The following is a 27,051-nucleotide window of genomic DNA, read 5'->3' as shown; positions in this document are numbered from 1 at the left end:
AGTGTGGTATGGGCAGTCTGCAGCCATTTTGGTTTCGGCAGCCAGTGGAGACCTCACATACACAGCAGCCCCTTGAACTTTTGCAGTCTCCCCTTTGCAGCCCTGAAGCAGCCGAAACCAGCTTCAGACCGGTTCTTACCTATACTCTGCAAAAACACTGTTTTGCAGAGTCTCCTGTTAACCACCAATCAAGTAACAGCTCAGTGCAACCACTGTATAAAGATCCCTGGCTTTGCATCCAGTCAGAGTCTTTGTACCAAGGTACTCGGCTCTCCTTTCTTTCTGCAGAAATAAAGAAAACTTCCTTATCCCTGTCTAGTTGTTACTGGCTCTCAGCTAGGCGGACCGAATTTTCGGTAACAATGGGCAAAGACCTGCTTTGTTGCATGCGTGTCAGGTGATGTGCATCTGACGAAGAGGGTCTTTGCCCACGGAAGTTTATGCTCCAAAACAGCTGTTTGTAAGATGCCCCAGGACTTCTCCTTGTGTTTGCCGATACAGACTAACAGGGCCACCCCTCTGATGCCAATCAGGAAGTAAATGAAAAGAACCCACAATGCATATTTTAACAGGAAGATTAAAAAAAACCTTGATTTTAAAAATTACCGTGTTCTGGGGCCGGCTTGTAACCTTTGAACCACAAGGCTGCGGGCCAGCCGTGTGCGCGCCGGAGTGGGCAGCGCAAAGTTTCTACCCCGCACGACTACTCTGTGCGGGCAGCTCCCCGCGTGCCCGTGCGCTCTGCTGGGCCTGGGGTGAGCAGAGCAGCGACGTGGACCGCCCCGGATGCAGCCTCCGGGGCTTAGCATTGGTCCGGCGGGGGCGGGGGCCGGGGCCGGGGCCGGGGCCGGGCTCGGGCTGCCCCGCCTCCTTTCGCACGGCTTCGTGGGCTTTCTCCCCGGGAGCTGGAAACCTGCCCAGGCCGAGCGGAGGGCCCTAAGCAGCGACCCAGGCTCGGCTATGGAGGGCCTGGGGGCCCTGCTGCTCCTCCTGCTCTCTCTTTGCCTCCTGGCCTTCGGCCTGTACTGCTGCTACGTGGGAGCCATCCACGCCAAGTACGACCACATCCCCGGCCCCCCGAGAGAGAGGTACGGGGCGCCTGCGCCTGCCCGCCTGCCCGCCTGCCTGCTTGCTTGCCTGCGCTGCGGACGGGGCGCCAGCCGGGACAGGGGAGGCGCTGCTGCCCTCCAGGAGGGCTCTAGGGCTGGTCTTGCAGGGACAGGCGCTTGGGGGCCGCCGCGCTCCTGGCTTGACCTCGTTTCCACCTGCAGCGTTTGCAGCTCGGTTCGGTGTCTCTCAGCGCCCCTGGACAGCCCCTGCTGGCCCGGGTGAAGATCTGGCTTCCTGAGAGCTTTGACTGGAATGAGGCCAGGCTTTCCCCTGTCCCACGGGGGGAGGTAGAAGCCTCTTCACATGCCCTGTAAGTCTTCAACCTGGAGGGGTTTGGCTTGGGGTTGTATTTGTAGGTGTAGGCTGCGGTGATCAAGAGGGGTGGGAGCTGCCTGCTGTTTGCCTCCAGCTGGGAAAATTGGATGAAATCAGCTGGTTTTATGGGAATTGTGTGTATTTATCTCTTTTGCAGACAGGGACACTGAGGCATGGGGAAGTTAAGTAAGTGACCTGTCCAAGGTGTGGCAGAGCTGACAGCAGGTGCAGGTCTCTTGGCTCCCTAGGTTGGGTTTCCTGCATTAGGCCATGCTTATTCCTCTTCCTAGCAGAAACATTCTTACCATTGTCCTATATGTCACACTCTCTAACTGTGGGCCACACTTGGAAATGAAACTTCTGGCTGCTTGTTCACATCTCGGGCCTGGCATGCCCGTTTTGTTTCTGTCCGTACGTGAGCTTTAAATTGACCCCAACTGGCAACAAATCTGCCCTCAGCCACACCCTCCAGTGCCTGTGGGCATGTCAGAAAATTATGGATCACATCAAATGATGATAGTTTCCCCTGCTGCAGCATATCTTCTTTCTGTACTGTGTGCATATTCTGTTTTGGCACAAAACCAAAACAAAACCAAAAAAACCCCAAGTGCCAACAGATGTGAACAATGGCAAAGAGGCTTGTAGCACCCATTGCTGTCACAAGGAGAAACAACTCCAGTAGTCTTGTCTACTACTACTCTTGTCTTAAAGGATTTAAACCACATTTCAAAGGCAAATAGATCTTAGTTCCATTACTGCAAATGGAGAAATGGACACATAACATCTAACGTGTGTAAGTTATGTCTTATGCAGATCTTCCAAGACCTGCATGTTCTGAGAGTTGAACCAATTTGTTCTTCCAAGTCCCTTCTGGCCTTTAAATCTCTATCCCATATTTCATTCCCTCAACGGTCACTTGCATCCTGTGGACAGAGATGAGTGTTTCCACTTTAAGATTAGAGTAAGAGCTAGTTTTCTTTTCTGTAGCTTTTTCCTGGGACACTTGCCAATGATTTGGAGAATACTAAAGAAAGATGAGCTGATGCATGAGCTCTTCAGACAATGGTAAGTTGTTCATTTCTCACTAACGCTCTTCTATTTTATGGGACTACACAGCCCACCCAGTGTTCTGCAGGAGAGAGGGACAAGCTGGCATCATTAACAGTATGTAATAAATTGGGAAACTGAGGCATAAATAGATTAAGTGATTTGCCCAGGATTTCTCAGCAAGTCAGTGACAGAATCTGGAACAAAACATAGGTCTTGCTGTAAATGCTTTATGCTGGAGTGACAGTGGCAGTGTCTATTGCACTGTATTGCACTCCTTTGAGGATGTCTTTACTTCATACATGGTGGATGTGTTATTTGCATCGTAAGTCTTCTTCCTTCTTTCTCTTGTAGGTCTGAGGAGTATGGCCCCATTGTGCGTGTTAATGGTTTTCACAGAGTGTCGTTACTAATTCTGAGTCCTGAAGGAGTAAAGGTACTGTATAAATCAGCTGGCTGGAGTGATCCTGTGCATCCACTCATCCATCAGTTCTCCTTTAAAATGAATGGGTTTTATGCGGTGTTTGAAATATTAGTTTAGGAGCCAGCAGGCCACAGTTGTATTTCTTACTATACCATTTGACTTATACCATTGCTTTGATTGAAATCACTTGTGACATCTCTTTCCAGGGTGATGGATGTCCTTAGCATCTACGGCAGTCAATGAAAGCTGGAAGTGCTCAACACTTCCAAAAAGTAGTCCACTAACTATTTGTGCCTCAGTTTCCCCTTCTGAATCATAAGAATAATAGTGTTGAGAGACTTGAAAAATGTTTGTAAACCAATTTCTAATCCTTGGAGGAAAGATAGTTTGGCTCATTTGTACACTTACAGAACTTAGAAATTTTCTGCAGGCCTAGACTATTTAAAATAATTATAGGTAGCAGACAAATGTGTTCTTAACAGTTTGCAGGGCAAATTTATATGATTCTTGGAGCCTTTTTGTGTGGACTTTTGATAAAACGAAGAAATAACTGAATGCTTGAATTGTTATTTTATAGTCTAATTGGAAAATGAATTGCACTGTATATTTCCTGATTAGGGGATTTGATTTTAGGAGTTCCTGATGATGCCACAGTACCCGAAGGATCGAGTATCATACAGTCGTCTCAGTTCTTTATTTGGCGTGAGGTAGGCCATCTCCAGTCAAAAACATTGTGTATGAAAAATAAATTGGAGATTAATAAAATGGGAGGAGGGGATTAAATTTGCTTTGATTTGATTTAGAATTTGACTTTAAATTGGGATCCATGGCTAAATTCCTGTCAGAATTGGGCATGAGGAATCCATTACATTAGGCCAGTGTTTCCCAACTTTATTTGGCCACAGAACCCATTTAAACTTGAAAGAATTTTGCAGAACCTCATTCCCAGGCTTTACCCATCTCCGCCCCCAAAATAACATCAGGATTAACCCACCACAGCTCCAAACTGGTCCCTGGAATTTACTCATCCATGGCGCTGGCTGGGGAGACTGTGCTGCGTGGCCATGTGTGTCCAGCAGAAGGAAGGCTGATGTGGGGGTGTTCTGCTGGCAGGGGTGAACCAAGCCACACCCACGGAGGGGTGTGGCCGCTCGGGTAGCGGGGCAAATGAGGGGCTCTGTGTGGGTCCCCGCCCTTCCGCCTCTGAAATAATGGGACTAAATTCAGTTGGTTTAATGGATGGATTTCTCCCACCGCCCTGCTGGCCATTAAACCAATTAAATTTAGTTTTACTGTTTCAGCAGCGGCAGGGCCGGGAGCTGCAGAGGAATTTTCTTGAGGAACCCTGATTTTCACTTTGTGAAACCCAGGGTTCCGTGGAACACCATTTGGGAAACGCTGCATTAGGCACCCATTAGAATCAAGTGTCTTCCTAGTGGAATGATGGAGAATAGGCATAACAGTCCTTTATCTTTCATAGGCCTCCCCTGTGGCTTATGCACCTAGCCTCAGAGCAGTTAGGCTTCTGTGAGGTGAGCCCAAAGCAGATGAAAGCTTACACAAGATTTTGTGTGTGGGGTTTTTTTTTTGTTTTTTTTGTTTTTTTTTTTAAAATAAATCAAACATTGGATGCCCTTTAAATTATTGAGTCATTCCATTTTGCATAGGGCTTTCAGCTGCTGGTTTTAATCAGAGGGAGAAGTTATCCTGCCCTGTATGATGTGTAATGTGATATTTCAGATACCATTATGTATTATTTTGTGTGTGGTAACATCTAGAAGCTGCCAATCAAGGTTCGGTTGTGCTCAACACAGTACAAACACAGTTGTCTTTTAAAGCCATGAGTGGAATAATGTGCTTGGACCAACTCGGTGCTGCCTCGGCAATGAACATATTTATAATTGGAAACGGCAAAGTATTGCCTTATTGTAAAGCCTAGTAGACTAATGAGAGTTCAGGGAGAGGGAGAAAGACAGCTGTGCACGTGGCTTCGAAACATTTAAAATTTCATAGCAAATCCCACACCAGAAACTTTTTGTTTCCCTTCATCTTTGTCTTTTTGTTAGATTTTTAGGGAATGGCTTAGTAACTGACTTGAACCATGATCACTGGCACAAGCAACGGAGGATTTTGGATCCAGCTTTCAGCCGAACGTAAGACAAATCTATATGAGGTTTCTGCCCTATTGTCTATTATTATTGTTTTTAAAATGTTGGGTAGTCCCCTCTTACTTCTAAATTTAAAATAAGTAAGAACTGTGGTCATTCAATGGACAGTTCTTATTTTGTCAAAAATCTAATGCATTGTTTTTATGGCACATATAACTTGACCAGATTGTACATGCAGTAAATGGGGACAAACTTGATCCTCCCACTTATATCCATACAAACCCAATGGTTACCATTGCGGAAGGAGTTTTTACAGAGCTCACTGTGCAGATACCTATTGATTGCACCATCTGCCATTTCTGCCTGTGTACTCCTCAAGTATCTAAAAAGCAAACTCACATACCACTTGTCTCATTAGCTTCCAGGCTGTGGGGGAAACATATTAGTTGGTAGGGATTTTGTTTAGTTTTGCACGTGTAAGCGTGCACACATGTACTTAAAAGGAAAGCTAAGTATAGGCATTGTGTTTCATTTCATGTCTGATTCAAAGCCTACTGGAGTTCATGAGAGTCCTTCCATTCACCTCAGTGGGCTCTAAACCAGGCTGTTTGCTTTGAAAGTGATTTGTTTTGGTGATATCTCTGGCAGGATTGAATTCCACAGTGGGAGGGCAAACAGAATGTAGCCAATTTTGTCATGCTTAAGCAAGAGATGACATCAACTGTTTTCTCTAATTTGGAAAAAATGCAAGTAGATTGTTTGGGATTTAAAGTATCACTTGAAAAACATTATTCTCTATATTTTTCTTCTGTAAGATAAATGAAACTAACTTTTGTCAGAACAAAAATTCCCCATTGCTGTTTTTAACTGTCCAGCTACCTGATGGAGTTGATGGAAATCTTTAATGGAAAAGCAGAGGAGCTGATGAGAGAGCTTGAGGAAAAAGTAGATGGAAAAATGGAACTGGATATGATGAGCATGATGAATAGAGTGACCCTGGATATTATTGCAAAGGTACAGACTGACTTTCTTTTTCTACTGTAAAGCTGCGTCTACACTAGCCACTTCCTTTCGGAAGGGGCATGGTGACGAGCGAGGTTGGAAGATGCTAATGAGGGGCTTCCATGAATATGCAGCACCTCATTAGCATAATGGCATCTGCGCACGATTCAAAAGCACTGCTTTCAAATCAAGTGCCGCCCATGTAGATGGGGGGCCTTTAGAAAGGACCCCATCGAGACAGGCGGCGCGAGATTCGAAAGCGGCACTTCCAAATCACTGTGGCTACTAGTATGCTAATGCGGCACTGCATATTCATGGCAGCACCCCATTATCATCTTCTGACCTCACTCATTACCATGCCCCTTCTGAAAGGAAGTGGTTAGTGTAGACACAGCTTAAGTGTCAGAGAAGAGTGGAAATGCAGATACCTAATACACAAGAACAAAACTAGGTGGCTGTAGCTTTGAAAAAGAGAACTTTCCCTGAATGCCGGTGAAATTCAGGGTGAGAATCTATTATTCCTACATAGAGTAGTATCATATTCCAGAATTGGAAGCCCTTACGTGCCTCTTGGATGTGTTTGGGTGTCTTTTTTTCTTTCGCCCAAGCTGTTACACTCAGGCCTTGTGGATAGTTCATTTGGAGGTGTGATTTGCAGCTCATGTAGACATACCAGCACTAGCAATGTGAGTGCGTACCAGGGATCCCAGATGGGCTTGTACAGCCTGTGCTGCCATTTTTGGTGTACTTACTAGGTTGTGTCCGTCCAAGCTGCAAGTTACATCTGCAGTGTAGACATACAGTAGACCCTGACTCAGGTGTAGGTTGCGTTCATGAGCAACCCTGCATAAGTCAAATTTTGTGTAAGTGGGGATGGGGGAGGGGCTTTCAGGCGAAGATGGCGGCAGCTCTGTGCCTGCTTATGGTGCTCACCCACATGCAGAGCCAGGTGCAGCAGGGTCAGCTAGTTTCCCAGCTCCCCTCTTATTGTGGAAGCTGGGAAACTGACCAGCGCTGCTGTGCCTGGTTCTGGGCTCCCTGGCACTCATGGGAGTTGGGAGCCAGGCACAGCCGGGAGCCAGGTGCAACAGCGTCAGTCACTTTTCCCTATTCCTACAAGTGGAGGGGAACCAGGAGCGCAAGGTCCTGGATGCTGCCTGGTTCCCAGCTCCCTGCCACTCGCGGGAGCCGGGAAATTGACTGGCACAGCAGCGCTTGTGTTTTTTTTTTGTTTGTTTGTTTGTTTGACTCGTATTATTCCAAGAATCGCACAAGTCAAAATCGTGTAAGTCAGGGGTCTACTGTATGTTGAGAGAGTTCTCCAGGAATGTTTCTTCTTCACCCCCTCCCTAGATCTCAAAGGAGCAAGTTGGGTTTAATTCACATGTGTACATGCTGTTCTGTTGCCACTGAGCACCAACAGAAAGGTACCACGACTGCATCTCTTCTGCTGCAACAGCACAAGGGTGGTATAAGGGAGCAGTAAAGGTCTAATCAAGTTGGGGAAGTACTGTGACATGGGGTGAGGGGAGGTTGTTGAACTACTCTCCCTGTGGCTGCTTCAGGGCTTTAGTTACCACCCTTTACTCAGGGCTGTGCCTACAGACAGAATGTAACCCTACAGTACCAACATGATACAGGTTCAGGGCATGAGTCTATTCATGTGGTTTTTAATTACAGATGCAGTAAGATGAAGGATTTATCAGCAAATAGCTGCCTCTTGCTCTCAATATTCTCAGGTGGCCTTTGGCATGGAATTAAACTCGCTGCACAATGACCAGATGCCTTTACCACGTGCCGTGTCCATGGCCCTGAAGGGAATGAACGAGAGTCGTGTCCCCTTCGTGAAGGTCCGTAGGCGTTCTCTTCATAGTGAAGCTGTAGTCACTGCTGCATGTTGACTGGAGAGCACGGTGGTCTGGGGGCCATCTGCAATAGAAAAAAGCTCAGCAGATTGAGCTGGTTCCTGTGTGGGGTGTGGTTTTTTGTTTTTTTCTTCTCTGTCTTCTCTCTTTGAAAGAAAATTTCAGTAACACTTTAAGAAACTCACTCACTGAACAAAATATTTCATTATTTGTGTTTTTCTCCTGATCTTTCTCTGAATAGAAGCATAGATATGTCTGGATTAAAAAAGGACTGTGGTCTTCACTAGAGCTGGTTAGAAAGTGGATTTTTGTTCTTTGGGAAAAAAAATTTGGCAAAAATTCATATATCAAAACTTTTTCCTCTGAATACCAAAATATTTTCATTTGAAAATGTTTCCACGGTGTCATTTAAGTTGTAGTTCAGATGATTATGCTTTCAGTCTTCTTTATGGGTCAGACTCCCTGGTTAGACTACATCTCCCATGATGCACCGTGGTGTCTCCTCTTTGAAAAGGTACATTTTGATGCTTCTTGTGGAGGCCTTGTTGATGGTGTATGAGGCAGCTGAATTGAATTACAGCTGCTTTGAAGTAACACAGTAGCATATCCCGATTAGCATAATTGGGTTTTGAAGCATTTGAACATTCAGCAACAACAAAAAATCAATTTTTTTCCCATGGCGAGCAAATATTTTTAGCAAAAATATTCATCCAAAATTTAATCAAGCCCAGTTTTGTTTAATTGAAAAAGCACTTTGACAGGCTGTAGTTACTATACCTTATTGGCTTATGTTGCAAAGCTAGTAAAATGATAAAGTAAATTTTATGTTCAGTACATGCCAGGAAAACAAAAATTAATAAAGGAGATCCAGGAAAGTGTAAGATTGCTGCGCTCTACAGGAAAGGAATGCATTGAGCGGAGGCGAAAGGCCATCCAGAATGGGGAGGAAGTCCCACGAGATATTCTTACTCAGATCCTGAAAGGAGATGGTAGGAAACTCAACATTTTCTGATTTTTATTGTCCTAATGAGTTATTTTGCACTGTTAAACACTGGATCCAAACACACCCAAAATTTGGGGATTCACTTCTGCATTTGAACTTTGAGGCTCGGTCTTCTCTCTGACATTTTGAGGAATGTTTCTTTCACGCTGATGATCCAAACATTTGTTTACAAGTGGGACTTTGTTCTGGAGATTTGCTCCTTTCTGAGTTTAACATAATCACCTGTGTTCATTGGAGATCAGAACTTGGGTTTAGGTCACCACTGATCTCCCCTCCCTTCTAGCCTCTGCTTTTCATATCCCCAAAATGTTTTTGGGGCTAAGTGAACTTTTATAACTACTTTGTTTCCTATACCAGAAGCTCAGGAGGAGACTAGAGATGATGAAAGTCTTCTGGATAACTTTGTCACTTTCTTCATTGCTGGTTAGTAGTTAGTTTATTACTCTGATACATAACTCAGAATGCTCCTGAAAAGAGTATGCATTCCCAGGGGATCTACAATGAGAGTTACTAATGGCTCAGTCACTGAGGTGTAGATCAGGAGTAACTCCATTACCAGTTATAGTGGTATAAAACCAGTCTGGGTGAGATCTGGAGTGAGAAATAGGAAAATGATATTTAACCTTCCCACCCATCAGATACACATAAGTGGAGAATATCAGGACCAGTGGCTCCCAAGCTCTGGTCCACAGAGCATCACTTGATGGTGGTCTGCAAAGAGAGAGTCTCATGGTGCGGTCGTCTCTAATCCCCTTTTAAAGTAGATAAAATACATTAGGATAAATGTGATGTAGGTAAAACCCCTAGAAAACAGGGGCATAGTGGATTGAAAAAAACTTACTCCGAGAATAACTGTTAATGGTTTACTGTTAAACTGGGAGGATACATCTAGCGAGTCCTTCAGGGATCTGTCCTTTATGCAGTGCTACAGGCTGCACCTTTCAAATCCAGTACACTCTAGGACCATGGATGTTCCAGGACCAGAGAGTCCTGGGGCTTTGGCCAGATGGGCATCTCTGGGGCTGAAACTTGAGTGGCAGCTGGCAGCCCAGCCAGAGCCCCCCTGACTTCCCCATGGCAGTATGGGTGGGGAAGGGAGTGGCAGAGTCCCCTGAGAAGCAGGAGGCTAGAGCCACAGCAGCTTCTGGTAGCACGCAGCTGCCTGGCAGCAGAAGCCCCAGACCTCCCCTGGTCTGGCAAATTATCTTGTTCAAGACTTGTCAGATCCTGACAGTGCCAGACCAGGGATGTGCAACAGGCAGTCAATATTTAAATTAATGACTTGGATAATAGAGTGGAGAATATGTTTATAAAATTATGTATGATGTCAAGCTTTAGAGTGTTGCTGTGACTTTGGAAGCAGATGACTAAGGAGAGTATAAATACATAGCTGGAGAATGCCAGGGGATCATCAGGAAAGCGAAAGCACAATTGGAAGTTGCAAGGAATGTGAAGGGCAACAAGAAGGGTTTCTACAGGCATGATAACAATAAGAGGGTTATCAGAGAGGTTGTGGGGCTATGGCGGTTGGTGGTCAGTTGCAAGTGGAGTGCCCCAAGTATTAGTTCTATGGCCGGTATTGTTCAGTGTCTTTATTAATGGATGAAGGGATGGACTGCACCCTCAGCAAATTTGCAGATGACACTGATAGGGGGTCAGGTAGGTACACTGGAGGGTAGGGACAGGGTCCAGAGTGACCTAGACAAATTGGAGGATTGGACCAAAAGAAATTTGAGGTTCAACAAGAAGTGCAGAGTCCTGCACTTGGGACGGAAGAATCCCAACCACTGTTACAGGCTGGGGACTGACTGGCTAAGTAGCAGTGCAGCAGAGAAGGACCTGAGGATCACATTGGGTGAGAGGCTGAGTATGAGTCAACAGTGTGCCCTTGTAGCCAAGAAGGCTGACGGCATATTGGGGTGCATTAGAAGAAGCACTTCCAACAGATCTAGAGAAGTTATTATTCCCCTCTACTCGGCACTGGTGAGGCCACATCTGGAGTACTGCATCCAGCTCTGGGCCCCCCAGTCTAGAAGGGATGTGGACGCATTGGAGAGAGTTCAGCAGAGGACAATGAAAATGATTAAGGGGCTGGAGCACATGACCTATGAGGAGAAGCTGAGAGATTTGGGCTTATTTAGTTTGCAGAAGAAGACTGAGGGGTCATTTGATAGCAGCCTTCAACTTCCTAAAAGGGGGCTCTAAAAAGGATGGAGAGAGACTGTTCTCAATGGTGACAGATGGCAGAACAGGGAGCAATGGTCTGAAGTTACAGAGGGAGAGGTGTAAGTTGGATATTAGGAAAAACTGTTTCACCAGGAGTGTGGTGAAGCACTGAAATGCATTACCAAGAGAGGTGGTAGAATCTCCACCCCTAAAGGTTTTTAAGTCCCAGCTTGACATAGTCATGTCTGGGATAATTTAGTTCGGTTGACCCTGCTATGGGCAGGGGCTAGACTAGATGAACTCTTGAGTTGCCTTCCAGCCCTAGAATTCCACGATTCTGTGACAGGATTGGAATTCAAAATGACCTCAGTTGAACTGGAGAATTGTTCTGGAATTAAATGAAATAAAAATCAACAAGAGCAAGTATGAAGTACTACAGTTAGAAAGGAAGAAGTCAGTTGCACAAACACAAAATGGGGAGTAACTGGCTAGGAAGTAGTACTGCTGGAAAGGGATCTGGGGCTTCTGGTAGATCACAAATTAAATATGAACCAACAATTTGCTGAGGCTAATATTCTGGGAAGTACTAATAGTATGTAATACACAGGAAGTTTGGGTAAGGGACAGTGCTGAGGACGGAGAGTGGGGGGTGCATGTCAGTGTTTGGGGTGCCAGATCTGGAGGTGAGGTGATGCTCCCTTCAGATGGCTCCCTATGCCTGCTTCTGGCAGAGATGGAAGCACAGCCCAACCTTCACCCATAGACAGTGCCTCCTAACTGTGCCTCCACCAGGAGCAGCAGGTCTGGGAAGCTGTCTGAGGGGGCTCAGAGTGCCAGATCTGAGGTGCACTTCCCTTGGGCAGCTCCCCTCCCGCACCCAAACACCCTCGTGTGAACACATGTGCTATATAAAAATTGCGTGCACCACATAAAAATGGGTCAGTGAAGGAAAACTGCAGTATGTCAAAAACTTGCTGTAGAAACACACGCTAACTAAGAGCTTATGACAGTAAGGCTAGAAAACCTGACCTGCAGGGAAGCCTTAAAAAACTGAGTATCTTTATTCTTGAAAGTTTTAAAAAAGACTGAATGGGGGAATTGATAATTTTCAGATACGTTAAGGGCTGTTACAAAGAGGAGAAATCAGTTCTCCATATTTACTAAAAGCAAGAGACGAAATAAGTGGCTTGATCTGCAGTTTAATCTGCTTGTACTGTTTATTGTTGAAGGCCTGCTACACTCATTGTTCAACATTTATATGACTTTATTCATGCAGTGGCCAGCATAATCATAACAAAATATTTTGGACCAAACTTTTTTAAGAGGCCTCAATCTGTCCCCTGATTTTTTGGTCATAGTTGTGTTGCTGTGCTTCACTGCAGATAGAACAGTAATTTATTTCAAGTTGCTTTTTAAACTGATTCTCAATATTTTTAGGGCATGAAACAACTGCTTGTCAGTTATCCTTTACAATAATGGAACTGGGGCGGCAGCCAGAAATGGTGGAAAGGTATGAATCCTTCCTACCTTACTTTGTTTGCTAGTCCACCCTTACTAATTTCGGGGTGGGCGTGTTTTGCCCGATAATAATTATAAGAACTGTTAAAACACCAGCTTTTTTTCCATGATAAATCCTAACCTGTGTTCTGAAATGCATAATATTTAATGCTGTGTATACAGTACAATTTTAAAAAAAAGTGGGGTTTTTTTGTTCTATTTAACTGATTTTATTTGTACAATGCTGATGGATTTTATGCCATTTGATTGAATTATACTTTATGCATATTTCTGTGGTCCTAATCCTTGGGTATTTGCTCAGGCAGTCAGCTTTTTAACATTGCCGTGAAGCCTCTGTGAGCTCCATGCCAGTCCCAAGCCTGGATGAAGGAGGACAGTTGGTCAGAGGTGTGTTGATGCTCTGACCGTCAAACAATACGAATGAAATCTGATGCCAGTACAACTAAATTAATGGAAGGAAATAGTGAGAGAGGCATCAGACACCAATGGGCACTGAGCCTACGGTTATTTATGTTGATGATGATGAGTCAGCTTTTAGAAAAAATAGACTTTTTCTCTGAAGGAGGAAGGTGACATCAGGCTCAATATTAGGACAGTTTAAAACACCTGTTTTGACCTAATAGGAAGTGGGCGTTGGTAACTGCAGCATCTCCTTCATTACCCCTCTAGGCTTCATGCTGAAGTGGATGAGGTTATTGGAGCCAAGAGGGACATTGACTATGAAGATCTTGGGAAGCTCCAGTACTTGTCACAGGTACAGTAGCAGAATGAGGCCAAAGGGCAGTTGGGATTGTTTTGCTGCACTATTGACATATCCTAGAACAGCCATTAGAGGTGCTGAATTGGTTTAGTTTTATACAAGCAAAAGCAACAATCAGTTCTGACAGGGTTTGTCCTCTGAAACTAATCAGATGTTCTGAGCCTTTAGGGGTAGCATAATCTTGGGAGAAAAGACTTTGTTGGGTTTTCACTCAGAAACAGCACAAAGATTCTTGCCTGCTTAGTTTAATTTTTTATCATACTACAAAAAGTAGGTTTCTCACTTACTATATGTTTCCTGCAGCTCTGTCCTGGGGCAATGCAGCCGTGGGATCCTAGGCCAGTGTTTCTCAGCCTCTTCCTTTTAATAAAATACCCCATTTTCCAAAAAATTGCAAGTACCCCCAGTACCTACAATTTTCAGACACGCAATTTTTTTCTACAATTGCAACACATTTGTCTAAAACAACTTAATCATAACTGATTGCCATAGGCAATTTCTTCCAACCAATCAACTTGCCATTGTACTTATGATTGTGCAGAAAAGGTTTAAATAAAAAAAAAATCGATTTTTTCATTCATAAAGTCAGAGAGGCACTGAGTTAATGTACCCTCTGGAAGAGCTCTGCATACCCCCAGGGTACATGTACCCTGGTTGACAGCCACAGTCCTAGGCTGCAAATGCCTAGGGGCAAGTGCTTTGCCCCCGACACCTACTCTGGCACTCAAGTGCAGAAAGTGGGGGCCCAAAAAATTAAAATACCTTGGCTATACACAGACTTTACTTTAAAACTTCCCAAGGTCACAGGTCTCCTGGGCCCTGGAGGGTATGCAGCCATCACCCAGGTAAAAACAAAACAAAAAAAAACACCCTTTAACCCAGGAAGACACACCTGGAATATCTTCTTGTCGGGGTAACCCCAAGCTCTTAACCATCCCTCCAGAGAGAGCTTAGATCAAAGAACTGCAATTTAGTAGCTGGCCACCTAGCCTAAGTCATACGTATTCACAGACCTTTGTCAGGACACAGGGTATGAGATTGAGTGCTTAAAGAACATTAATTTATTCACAAAACAAGAGAAAATAAGTTATGGCGTTGCACACAGAGAAAATAGTTCCCTGGGATTCAGCTCAACAGTTACAAGGGGAAAACATCAAGTGAAAACAACAACAAAATAGCAGAGCAGTAAAACAACAAAACAAGGCAACAAGAAAACAGAGCCGGTTCAACCAGATTCAAAATAACCATAACCTGATTGCATCTAACTGTACATTTCTCTTCTAGTGACATCTCTTTGGCTGATTTTGAGATGGCCAGGATGCTTGTGGGATTTATTTCAGTTGCCTGGGACACATCCTTCTTCCCTCAGTCCTCTCTCTGCCTTTGCCAGCTGACAAGACCCCTTAAACTGCAGTTGTTCTCAGTTCAAAAAAGTCACTCCACTCCCATTGGCTCACCTGGACTCAAGTTACATCCGGAAGAGATTAACCCTTTCCCTGCACTCATTCATGACACCCCCATAGGCATAGCCCTGGGGTTCCAGCAACCCTCAGCCCTTTTCCCCAGCCTCCCTCTGCCCCCACAGGCTCAGCGAGCACCAGCTCTGGCAGTCCCCCCGCCCCTACATCTCCCAGCCCCCACCCTCTCTGGGCTCCACAAGCACTGGCTCCAGCAGCAACCAGCCCTATCCCACAGTCGCCTCCCCTTCCTGCCCCTGTGGGCTGTGCACCCACGCCCCGCTCACCAGGTGGTAGCGAGTGGCACAAGTACAGGCCAAAGGAATCTGGAAGAGCAGAGAGCAGCCACTGGAGAGTCCAACAGTCAGTGGTACTTTCCTTCAAAGCCTCACTTCTCTCCAGCTAGCAGCGTGTCTGCCTCCTGCTCCTTGACCCAGTGCTTATGCCGCCTGCCGTCCCTCCCACCTGCTGCCTTGAAGCTCTCGCATCAGCTTCTCCACCTGCTCTGCTCCAGGGTTGCCAGTTCTCCTGAACTGGACAGACCAGACATCATTGAAGCAAATGGCCCTGGCCCCCACAGCTTCAGTGCCCCTTTCCTCCCTGCTCCCTCTGGGGTGCTGCTGCTCCCCTGATGGGGTGAGAGCCCGTGCAGGGAACAACCAATGGTAAGGAGAGCCTGGGTTTCAAGTGAATCTCTGCCAGTTTTTGACAGTGTGGGCTTGTGGCTGACCCCCCCCCCCTCCCAGAGAGTCTAATTTGGGCTGACAGAGGAGGTTTTGCAGGCTTAGTTCCTACCTGAGTTCCAACTTTACACTGCTGTTTTTAGTACTATAGCATTTAGTGAGGCTCTGAGTTTTGCTGCTGTGGGGGAGTTTTTTTTTTTTTTTTTTTGTTTTGTTTTCATTCTGGTCTCCTTATATACCATGCACTTTAAAAGGGCAGAAGTTTGTGTTTCGCTGTCCTGCCTTAATAGACATCAGCATCTCTAGCTTCACCTTCCTGATCAATGACCTGATTGGGAAAGCGCTGGTGGAGAATTGACAACATATCCTTTCCCTCATGTTGTAATAATTAACTCTTTGTCACTCTGTGCTGACACAGGTTCTCAAAGAATCCCTCCGCTTATACCCTCCCATCCCGGGGACGGTACGTTGGACAGCAAAAGAAAAAGTCATTGAAGGTGTCAGAATTCCAGCAAACACTACTCTAGTTGTGAGTTTGATAGCTTCATCCAAAATATTGCACACACAATGGCATCAGACACTGCAGAACCAGAATTCCCGGTGGGCATAACTCATTGATTTGGGGGAAGTTACGGCAGCAGAGAACTGGGCACTGAAGACTAAAAAAATATAGTGACAATGGGGCTTTTGGACCCTGTTTTGTGTCTAATGAAAAACTTTGCACCACCCTCAGATGTACTAGTACAAACAGAATTATTTTTGTACCTGTGAGCCATTGAAAAGGGTTTAGCAGCATGCATCTGATAAATAATGTAAACACATTTTATTGGCAGTTCAGCATATATGTAATGGGAAGGCTGGAAAAGTTTTTCAAGGACCCACTGACCTTTAATCCTGACCGATTTAGCAAAGATGCACCAAAGTGAGTATATTTTGCTAGTGTGTTACCAGAACTTAACCCAGTTACCCTTTTGAAAAGAAAAGGTAGATAGGAAAGGTAGACATGATATAATTATTGTGCTCAGCTGCAAATACAAGCATTTTAATAAGAATAATTTTATTTTATGTGGCAAGCACTTTACAAAGAAGGGTTTTGTTTGTTTGTTAAAATTCAGCCTCGAGCAGCACCCAAAGGCTAAATCAGAATGCATTGGGCCCTGTCCAAATATATAACTTATATTCCTGCCCCCAAGAGTTTGCAGTATTGTTTTCCCCCATACTACAGGTGGGGGGGAAAAGAGCACAAAGCCTTACAATGCTATTTGCTGTTAGGTTAAGAAGATGGTGCTTTGAAGAGAGAGAGGTGTAAAGAAATTATTCCTAAGTAATTGAAATTTGTGGTTAAACATTTGCCTTATAAACCAGATTTTCTCTTCCCAGAGCAGCCCTCTGAATAAATGTGATTTGATTTTTCTCCTCATAGGCCATATTTTACCTATTTCCCGTTTTCTTTGGGACCCCGCTCTTGTATTGGACAGATATTTGCACAGGTGGGTAGACCTTGGAAGTTTTGGTGTATCCCACCTTTTTCATAGATTCCAAAGTGGGAAGGGACCAGTGTGATCATGTAGTCTGACTGCTGTGTAACCCAAGTTGTAGAACTTCTCTGAAATAATTCGTAGTGCTGATTGCTTAGTAAAATATCTAGTCTTCATCGGTGACAAATTGAGGAATTGTCCAAGATTGAGGTGTCCACTAGAGGAGGTTTTGGAACTGATAGATAAACTTCAACAATAACAAGTCACTGGGACCAGACTGCATTCATCCAAGAGTTCTGAAAGACCTGCAATGTGAAATTGTGGAACTGTTAACTTTGGTTTATAACCTAGTCTTTAAATCAACTTCTGTACCCAATGACTGGAAGATAGCTAATGTAATGCCAATATTTAAAAAGGGCTCTAGAGGCAATCCTGGCAATTACAGACCAGTAAGTCTAATGTCGTTACCAGGTAAATTAGTTGAAAACATAGTCAAGAATAAAATTGTCAGACACATAGAAGAACATAATTTGTTGGGCAAAAGCCAGCATAGCTTCTGTAAAGGGAAATCATGCCTTACTAATATATTAGAGTTCTTCAAAGGGGTCAAACAAACGTGGATAAGGCGGATCCAGTAGATATAGTGTACTTGGATTTCCAGAAAGCCTTTGACAAGGTCCCTCACCAAAGGTTCATACATAAATTAAATTGTCATAGGTTAAGAGGGAAGATCCTTTCATGGGTTGAGAACTGGTTAAAAGGCAGGAAATGGGAGGAATAAATGATACCTTTTTCAGAATGGAGAGGGGGTAACTAGTGGGGTTCCCCCAGGGTCAGTCCTAGGACCAATCTTATTCAACTTGTTCATAAATGATTTGGAGAAAGGGGTAAACTGGGAGGTGGCAAGTTTGGCCGTTCTTATGATCTGTACCCTTGTCTCCAAATTGGACCAAGAACTTAAGCCACCAGATTTGTCTTTGTGCCTGTCATTTATCTCCAATTTGTGAAAGCTTCAGGTGACTGAGGAACAAACCTCACAGATGCAGCTCCTTCCTTAACAGAGTTACAATAATATTGTAGTCCCATTGTTCTCAATCTCTGTATTTTACAGAGTAGTAACAGAGAGAGAGCCATGCTAGTCTATCTACTATCAAAACAAAAAAGCAGTCCAGTAGCACTTGAAAAGATAACAAAATAACTTCCTTTTTTGTTTTGATAGTAGATAGACTAGCGTGGCTCTCTCTCTGTTACTATTCAACATGCAAGACACTACACTCAGCCATTTGGAATGGAGATCCATCAACTTTAAAGTGCTACTGGACTGCTTTTTTTGTTTTGATTGTATTTTACAGAATTGCCCAGTGTCTTAAATTTAAAGCACTGCCCGCCATTTGCATCTGCTGACTTTGAGTTTTCTTTCCTCCCTAACAGATGGAGGCTAAAGTGGTGATGGCAAAACTGCTTCAGAGATTTGAATTTCAGCTGGTGCCAGGACAAAGCTTTAAAATTTTGGATAACGCAACCTTGAAACCAAAAGATCGTGTTGTGTGCAGAGTGAAACCACGAATCGTTACAAAAGGGTCTCAGAAATAATGGGATTAGGAAACAATGGAGTCAAATTATGGTGGATGTGTAACAGCATAACACATTTTTTTTTTTTTATAGCAATATTGAACGGCCTGTCTCTACAGCTAGAATGAAGAGCAGCAGCCATTAACTGTAGTCACACACACACATTCCATCTAAATTGCATTACAATGATGTCACACCAGGCTATTAAGGAGACCACATCCTATTGCCACCCACTGTCACCAAATAAAAGAAAACAAATCTCAAGATGGGTAAAGAAAACTTGTTAACAGCATTTCATCTGGCAAGAAGCTACTTACCAATAACAGGTTGCAGAATCCCCATTCTATGATGATTGTCTTCACTTTTCTACTGTTTTCTGTATGATCTCTGGTTTGTAGTTGTTTCTGTCTGCTGTATGATTAATTGTGCTAGGTGTAAATCAAGGTGGGGGGATTTGATTGGTTAAGTAATTCTTTTACAGCGGGTTACGATTGGCTAGTAAAATTATACTAAAATATTTGGTCAAGGTATAGCTAAGAAGGGTTCAAGTTTCACTACTTTAACTGGAGTCCAAGAAGGACAACAGCAGGATGGAAGGAAGGAAGGGGAAAAACAGCAATAAGACCCTCAAGACCAGAACTGCTAGACCCTGAGGTGCAGAAACCATTGTCCAGAGCCTGACTTTGCCTGTTGCAGTAGGGAAAGTCTGCTTGCCTTTGTCAGGATTGGTGAGCATGACAGTGTGGCTGTGTCTACATATGCCACTTAGAAGCGGTATGCTAATGAGGCATGGATGCAAATTTTCCACACCTCATGTGTTTCAGAGTCTGGAAGAAGCTTGTCCGGACTCCAAAGTACACATGCAGATGCGTGGCCCCCGGAGATCTTCCAGAAGTCTCTTCTTTCTCAAAATTTGCATCTCTGCCTCATTAGCATCTTCCGGATAGCTCATTAGCATGCTTCTTCTGGAGGAAACATCATGTGTAGACAGCCTGTGTGCTCAGCAAGTATTCTGCTTCTTGGTAATTGCAAATAAATAAAGCATAAGAATATTACCGTGTAAGGCTTTTTCAGGGGCACAGGTCCTGCACACCTGCAGGGAACTACACCCTGAGCCCTAAGAATTGGGTAAGGGTGGGAGTTAAATTAACAGGCTCATGCCTTTAGCCCTCAGGATTGGGTAAAAATGGGGGGGGCGCGTGATAGGATAAAGATATTTGTGCTGGTAACAAATTTTCCTCAGATTTCAAGAGATTTTTATAGTCACTTTCGAGGGATGCTGTCTAGAAAATGTTTTTGCCCTGCCCCAGGTTCCATTTGGATGTTTGTTTCTATCTAATGTGGGGGTGCCACACGACAGGGGTTAATCACTCTGCCTGGCTGTGCCTTAACTTTATAAACAACTGGCTTCTGAATCTCGCCAAGCAGATTTTACTGGATCAAACCAGACCAAGACGTCTTGTCCCCTTTCCAGTCCTCACGAGGCTAAACTGTTTCAAGCCACAGGCCAGGAAGAGGGGACTGCCTTGAGGCCCAGGCAGTGTGAGTCAGGGAGTTGATCTGGTGGGGTATGACTAGACGACCTCTGCTCCATGCTCAGAGGAAGGCACTGAGAGACCAGTTGGGCTTTGCTGATGAGGTTTTTATTTCCAGGCTGCTCTCCAGTGGTACAAGTGGGTTGGTACAGTTTGAGAGGCCCTGCTGGCAAGTTATTTGTGGCCAGTCCAGTATAACAGAAGACTCTCTGCTGGTCATCCCCTGCCCCTCTACAGGCTGCCGCGTCTCTGTGTACAGGGCTGGGGCCTAAGTGGGCAGGGCTGGGAGTGCTGTGGCAGCCAGAGGAGCTGCTGGCATTCTGCTCCTTTCGCTGCTGGCCCTCCCACTGGGGAAAGGAGCAGAACTGCCCACAGCTCCTCCAGCTTTGGTACTGCCCTGAGCGCCCTCACCCCCAGGTAATGTGGGATAGGGGGAAGAAGAGTGTAGGGACCCCTGGCTGGGGACAGGGCAGAGCCACATGGAGGGGTCATGTAGCCCTCCTTGGCTGCTGCATCCTCCCCACACCTGTACTGGTAAGAATTTGTTTCCTTGCTCCAACATTTAGGATGATGCAGCCGCCCTGCAGCCCATCTGGTGAATGTGCTCAGCCTAAGTTGACAGGATAGGGCTGTTGGCGAGAAAGAAGTTGGTACAATCAATTACCTCACCCCCTTGTCTCTCTAATATCTTTGGATCCACAGAGCTACAGCAGCATTGCATACTGACTGCTCTGGGCCATTTATTTTCACTGCAGCACTAAGGCTGCAGTATCCAGTATGCGCCACATGTGGCGAACGGGACACGGATATGTGGCAGAATGCAGCTCAGCAGAGCCACCCATGCTGCCTGCATTTCTGCCCACACCATCCACACGCTCCCCTGCCCCCCACCACTTGGAGGGACACGTGTGGCAGCAGCAGTAGAGACAACCCCTGCAGCAGCTTCCCCGGCACAGCTCCTTCAGCCCTTCCTGCAGCCCCAGCACAACTCCTGTGGCTCCAGCTGGGAGCTGTGCAGCTCCCACAGCCCCCGGCGTCTGTAGCCCGACGTGGCCCCAGCCCAGAGCAGCGCAGCCCTGGAGGCCCCAGCTCCAACAGTGGCAGCCCCAGTGAGTCGGGTGGAACATATGGGGGTGGGGTGGGGGTGCCTGAGCCTGGGGGAGGGGCAGGCAGTCTTGTGGGGGGCTTGGTGAATGCAGAAGGAGGACAACCACGAGTGGCAATCCTTCGATTACTATCGGACATCGCTGATTTAGCCTCTTTCTGGCTTAAATAGCTAAGTGGCATGGAGACGGACTGGCTTGTTAAGAATGTTTCACTAAAAGTTGTTATTCAAAATGGAGTCCCCATTGGGAGCCATTTTTAATATGGAGTCTGGAAAAATCACTAAGTCACCTTCCCCCTCAGAAAAGGGCACAGACTGAAGGTGGGGAGAAAAGGGCATCACGTGGTACAAATCTGCCTAGAGACAAGAAGCCATAAGAGGAGGTGATCCAGCCTGCTCTGGGCTCTCTCTCTCTCTCTCTCTCTCTCCCTCTGCTCCCATCCCAGCTCTGAGCTGAAGGACCAGAGGAGGAGGAGGAGACCCCCTCCGGTGGCTAGGGCAAAGCACTCCTACAGAATAGGGAGTGTGGAGACCTTGTAGGCCGGGAACCTTGTTCAATTTAATTTTAAGACTAAAAACGGGAGCATAGTGTCCCACCCACACGCATGCCATCATTTCTCCCTAGGCATTGCTACATGCAGGATCACAAGTCAAGAATAGAAGGCAGAAGATAGAAGAGAAGAATTCTATCTGTTTGCATGCCTAGAAGAAAGCATCCAGGAGGCAGATTCTGCAGCTTTTCCCTTCCGTTTTGGGGAACAGCTCGACTTACCTGGCATCCATACATCACTTTGGACTGCGGTAAGAGTGACTTTGAGATGGGGGAGCTCGGGAAAACTCCGCTCGCATGTAAATAGTTCTGACAGCTGGAAGGTTTGTTTAATTAATACTTGTTTGTTAAATAAATAGTTCTTGTTTACTTTTTATTTGTGAGGTGTCCAATACGCACAATAATAGAAAGTTAGGGGGTCCAGGCCTATAAAAGCAAAAACCTTTTCTGCATACTGTTCTCAGGTAACAGGCTGGTACAAGAATTAATACTTTCAGTGCTGTATTAGATTTCCCCTTTAGAATGAGCAGCTTGGTTACTTGTGTGAGACTGTGTTGCATGTACTCAAGAAGGACACCCAAACTGTACACAATCAGGGGCTTCCTTGGCAACTTGCCAAGAGCCTGCAAATGTCACATACTGTAAATAAAATGAAGCAGACTGGAATAGCCTTGATCTCTAAAGTGTGACCCATGGAGATTATATCTAGCATCTCCAGTTTGATCTGAATAGCCAAGACCCAAGATGAAGCATTATGTGCTTTACTTCATTGTTTCCACGGGATGTCTTACTATATTAAAGATGAAGCCATCCATGGACCATTTGGCCACATCCCTGGTACGATGTTGCTTAGTATCTGAGGGCACCAGTTTGGCTGAACATACAGAATCTGAAATGGAACTCAAGTGATTCACACTCCTTGGGCTCTCCATTATGTGGTGCATCTGGCTGTGTGACATGTTGAGGGACTCATGCAAAAAGGCACCATACCCAGAATGATGACAAAAAGCACAAAGTCATTCATCCTGATTGCTGGAAGAGAGCATGGAGGCAGTACATGTCTGCTGGGTATGTTGATGTTACAGTCTTGTATTCTGCCTGAGGTATGAAATTTAGACGCATCCCTGACATCCCTTTGGACCTAGTTCCCATGCTAGCATTCCTGGGAGGGCAGTACCTTTTGTGGCACCAGGAGGTGATTGTCTCTCTCTTTCTCTCATCATCTTCCTTCAGTATCTGGGTATTAGGCTGTGAACACTCCCTCTCCGAGCCTGTTCAGTAACCAAGTTACAGTACATCAACACAGGGGTTATATACTTTTGTAATAAATTGCCAGTTTATTTCAGAATTGCTGAGCTAGCTAACTTCATTAAGAAATAGTAACAGGGAGGTAGCCATGTTAGTCTGTAGCCAACAAAACAAAACAGCAGAAATGTAGCACTTTAAAGACTAACAAAATCATTTATTCAGCAATGAGCTTTCGTCACCAAATAAATCATTTTGTTAGCCTTTGAAGTGCTGCATTTCTGTTGTTTTGTTTCATTAGGAAATGTAGATCCTGTCAGTTAAGGGTAAGGAACCAGGTGGCTGACTAACAGAAGGGCAAAAGGGGCACTTGCCCCAGGGCTCCCAGGCATGAGGGGCCCCCCAAGGCTCCATAACTCCATTTTGTTTAACCGATTTGCATTAATGGAACAAAAGAAATGTTGTCATTCTTATTTTAAAATGAATTTAGGTGTAATTTTATTATGTATCATGATTAATAATAAGCAGGAATAGATTTTAAAGCATAAATAATCTTATTTTAATATATTGGGCTTTTGCCTGTGTTGTCCCAGGGCCCTACATGTTCTCAATTTGTCCCTGTAAGGAATAGGGCTTTTGGTGCCAGTTCAGCAAAGCACTAAAGCACATTTATCTGTATGCAAGTGAGTGAGTTCACTTCACTAGGGCTCCTCAAGCACATACTTAATTACTTTTCTGAACAGGCACTTTTCTCCAGCGCGTGTGGCTAGTTCCTCAAAAGCTTGTTTTTTAAGCCAGTCAGTAGCAGCCTTTGGGAAGCTGTTTGGATCTTGTTTGAGGATGGCCAAATTACAGAGATATTAATGTATGTCACTGGTCCTCCTCTGTGTCTGACCTGCAGGGGATAGGAGTTTGCTCCAACCAGAGCTAGAGCCTTTTAGCAGCTTGTGTTTTCCACTCTAGAAGTCCCGTTCCAATTCCCAGGATGGTGGCTGTCACATCTATGAACTGTGTTAGACCTTTCATTCATTGGATCCATCCTTGCAATGGATAAATAGAAAGACAGCTAAATGTACCTTATAAAATAGTACCTGTTACCTAATATTTCTAACAGAGACGTAAGTGCAAAACTGGGTGTATGCTGAAAAGAACATGTCTCTTAGTTTTCAGGCACCTGTGGGATCACCTTCATTCTTTGTATGATGGTGAATTGGGCCTTTTAAGCTACTATGTGCAAGAAACCACTTCATATTTCATGACACAAACCAGTTTGATAGCAATGCGTTTATTTCTCCACATGGTTGGCAGGTTGCTTCCTCTCGTGGGCTGGAAATTTTAGACTGATCGTGAGGAGCAGTCATTCATTAAGGGAATGAGACTATTATGTGAGAGGTGTTCATTAGATACTTGAGGCTGCATTGATGGGTGGGACTGGCATAGCAACACTAGCAGATGGAAAATGGGTTTGCTTCCGAAAGAAGAATCATTTAGGTTGAGACTTTTCATACTCGTTTATGGTTTGACTTGGAAAAACAAAGTAGTCCTTCCACCCAGCATAATTAATGAATGACAAGAGTCTGGTTCATGGCTAGGTGGAATCATACTTCTTGAGAAAGGAATGTCTCTGAGAAGCCTGATCGCCTTGGCTCAATCCCAGCCAATGTGCACAGGCGGCTAAGCCCTGCGTTGGTGTCTGTGCAGAGTCGCCCTGCTGGGTTGTCATGCCCGGTGCTGGATGCAGCTGGGGACAGGTGAAGGAAGGAGATCCTGGTCTCCCCACTAAAGCCAGGCTGACAGGGTTACAGCTAGAGGTGGGAATAGGCTCCAGGGAGTTTACTTCTGACCCCCTTGCAAGGATGCACCCCCGAGCCACGTGCTTTGTAGCCATCCAGTTCTTCAAATTCACATCCTGTAATCATGGGGGCTTGCCACATTACCCAGGTGCACAGCCCACATGGGACCAGAACCCCAAATAAATCCAGCCCCCCTCCCAGCAGAGTACCCTGGGGGCCAGACCCCACCCCGCATGGTGATTTACCTGGATGCAGCTGCCCTGGCCATGCAGAGCACAGGCAGGGGCTGGGCTGATTGCTCTACATGGAGAGGACAGGAAGTGAGGGGAGGTAGTGCAAGCACTGTACATGCCCCTCCAATGACCAGCTCATGGGTGGGGCTTGCCAGTCCCTCTCTGCCCCACCCCCCCGCAAGGTGGGAGGAGCGGGGGGGGGCGGACTGAGCTTCAGCTGCATGCCACTGAAAAGCGGCTTGGGTGCCAAACATAGCACGCATGCCGGGGTTGCTGACCTCCTGCTTAGATCCTGAAGTAAGCGTCCTAGCAATGCTGGAGTTAGGATTCAGCTTCTGCACACCCCTGGGAGGAGAGATTTAAAATGAGCAAACAAAAGAAAGGCAGTTTTCTCAGTAGCTTTTAGGTCTCAAACAGAAAACTGCAAAGAGCCCATGGTGAGTGTTGGGGCACACAGGGTTAGGCTGACTTTCTGTTTGCTCCTGCAAATCTTTGTTAAATAATCTTGTTTTCAGCCTTTTAAATTACAGTAAATAATATCCCCCATCAGAGAGCAGGAGCTCCACTGTTACCAGCTGTTCCTTTATTTCTCCCTCCAAAGCAATGTGAGAACAGCTCTGAAACAATAAAAAGTCTCAAGAATCCTGCCTAGGGATACTATTGTGTTTAATACTGTGTGTTAGACTAGGTGTCTGGTTCCTTCTGTGTTGCACGCCTTTGCAGAGGGGTCTATTGATTTGGATAGCAAAGTCCATTATTGCAGCAGTATTATGTTCCAGTGGGGGGCAAAGGACAGGGATTGATTCTATCCAGGCTCTTCCAGGGACTGACTTGCTGCATGACCTTGGGCAAATTATTTCTCCTCCGTCGTCATCATCATCATCCATCATCAACAGCCATGGGCTCAATGCGTGTTGGTGTCCGACGCCTCCCCTCCATCTTTCTCTGTCCAGTGCAGAGTGGCTTAATTTATGTAGACTAGTTCTGCACCAATCCACTCATCTACCCATTTTCTGTGGGGTCTGCCTCTCCTATTCAAATCATCCATTATGCCAAATACCAGAGTCTTGACTTTTTGCTCATCGTTCGTTCTGCAGATATGCCCAAATAGCTGTAGCTTCCATTGTATAACCTTTTGCGGTAGTTTCTCTTTCAGCTGTATCTTCCTATATAATTCCTCATTGGTGATGTTCTGCATTCATCCTATTCCTGGGATCTTTCTATAACAAATCCTCTCCAACACCAATTCGTTATCCTCCATCTCACATCTGTACACATGCCGCTGAATACACATTTTCAAGATGCTCAGCTTCGTTCCTAAGCTAATCACTTTGCTTTTCCAGATCTTATCCATCACCTTCAAATTCGATCTTGCTTTCACTCTTCTAGTCACTATTTCCTTCTTACAGTCTAGATAATACATCATGTTGCTCCCCAGATATGTGAATTTCTCTCCATTCTCTAATTTGATCCCGTCTACACTGATCGTTCTTCCTATTTCCTTATCTCCAAATACCACTGTCTTCTTTTTATCAATGGTCATATTCAGTCCGTAACTCTTTCCTTCCTCATTTAGCATTTGCACCATTCTTACTAGCTTCTCTTCATCTTCCTTAATGACAACTATATCATCCACAAACCTCAAGGTGTTAATTCTCATCCCATGCACCGATATGGCTTCTACCTCTTCCTTGATCTTGTCCATCACTGTCTCTAGATGTGTGATGAAAATGCTTGGCAATATTGGATCTCCTTCTCTCATACCTCTACATGTTCTAAACCAACTTCCCAGCTCTGCGCATGTTCTCACCAATGCCTCTGCATTGTTGTTGATATCTTTCAACAACTGTATCAGTCTGCTACCCGCCCCTTAGAACAACACTGCCTAACTCACTTTCTGATCTATACTGCCAAATGCCTTCTGAAAATTGATGAAGCAACTGTAGATGTTCTTGTTCTTCCATTGAGGTTTCTCCACTATCAGTCTTAGTCCCAATATCTGTTGTATGGTACTTCTATCTTTCCTGAATCCTGCTTGGACACCGGCTAGATATTCTTCTATCTGCAATCTCAGTCTCTCTG

At 45.1% G+C, this 27,051-nt stretch overlaps 1 protein-coding gene across 3 annotated transcripts; it reads left to right on the top strand.

Annotated features, from left to right (window-relative positions):
• The first annotated feature begins 862 nt into the window (after nucleotides 1-862).
• CYP46A1 (cytochrome P450 family 46 subfamily A member 1) lies at nucleotides 863-22,002 on the top strand. 3 transcript variants are annotated; one of them, XM_074996535.1, is made up of 16 exons: nucleotides 863-1,088; nucleotides 2,413-2,490; nucleotides 2,827-2,908; nucleotides 3,530-3,603; nucleotides 4,963-5,049; nucleotides 5,880-6,018; nucleotides 7,746-7,856; nucleotides 8,704-8,860; nucleotides 9,232-9,297; nucleotides 12,478-12,550; nucleotides 13,228-13,312; nucleotides 15,877-15,987; nucleotides 16,292-16,380; nucleotides 16,882-16,948; nucleotides 18,368-19,530; nucleotides 21,774-22,002. In XM_074996535.1, exons 1-15 carry the CDS (start codon nucleotides 961-963, stop codon nucleotides 18,527-18,529), a joined length of 1,509 nt encoding a protein of 502 aa, XP_074852636.1. In that variant the 5' UTR covers nucleotides 863-960; the 3' UTR covers nucleotides 18,530-19,530; nucleotides 21,774-22,002. The 3 variants fall into 3 exon arrangements, with proteins under 3 accessions (XP_074852636.1, XP_074852635.1, XP_074852637.1); XM_074996534.1 differs by having other exon boundaries at nucleotides 18,368-21,152; XM_074996536.1 differs by lacking the exons at nucleotides 16,292-16,380; nucleotides 21,774-22,002 and having other exon boundaries at nucleotides 18,368-18,509.
• Nucleotides 22,003-27,051: the final 5,049 nt, after the last annotated feature.

Source organism: Carettochelys insculpta, chromosome 6 (assembly GCF_033958435.1).
Source record: "Carettochelys insculpta isolate YL-2023 chromosome 6, ASM3395843v1, whole genome shotgun sequence".
Classification (NCBI taxonomy): Eukaryota; Metazoa; Chordata; order Testudines; family Carettochelyidae; genus Carettochelys; species Carettochelys insculpta.
Note: the sequence above shows the minus strand (reverse complement) of the source record. Positions and strands in the feature narration are given on the sequence as shown.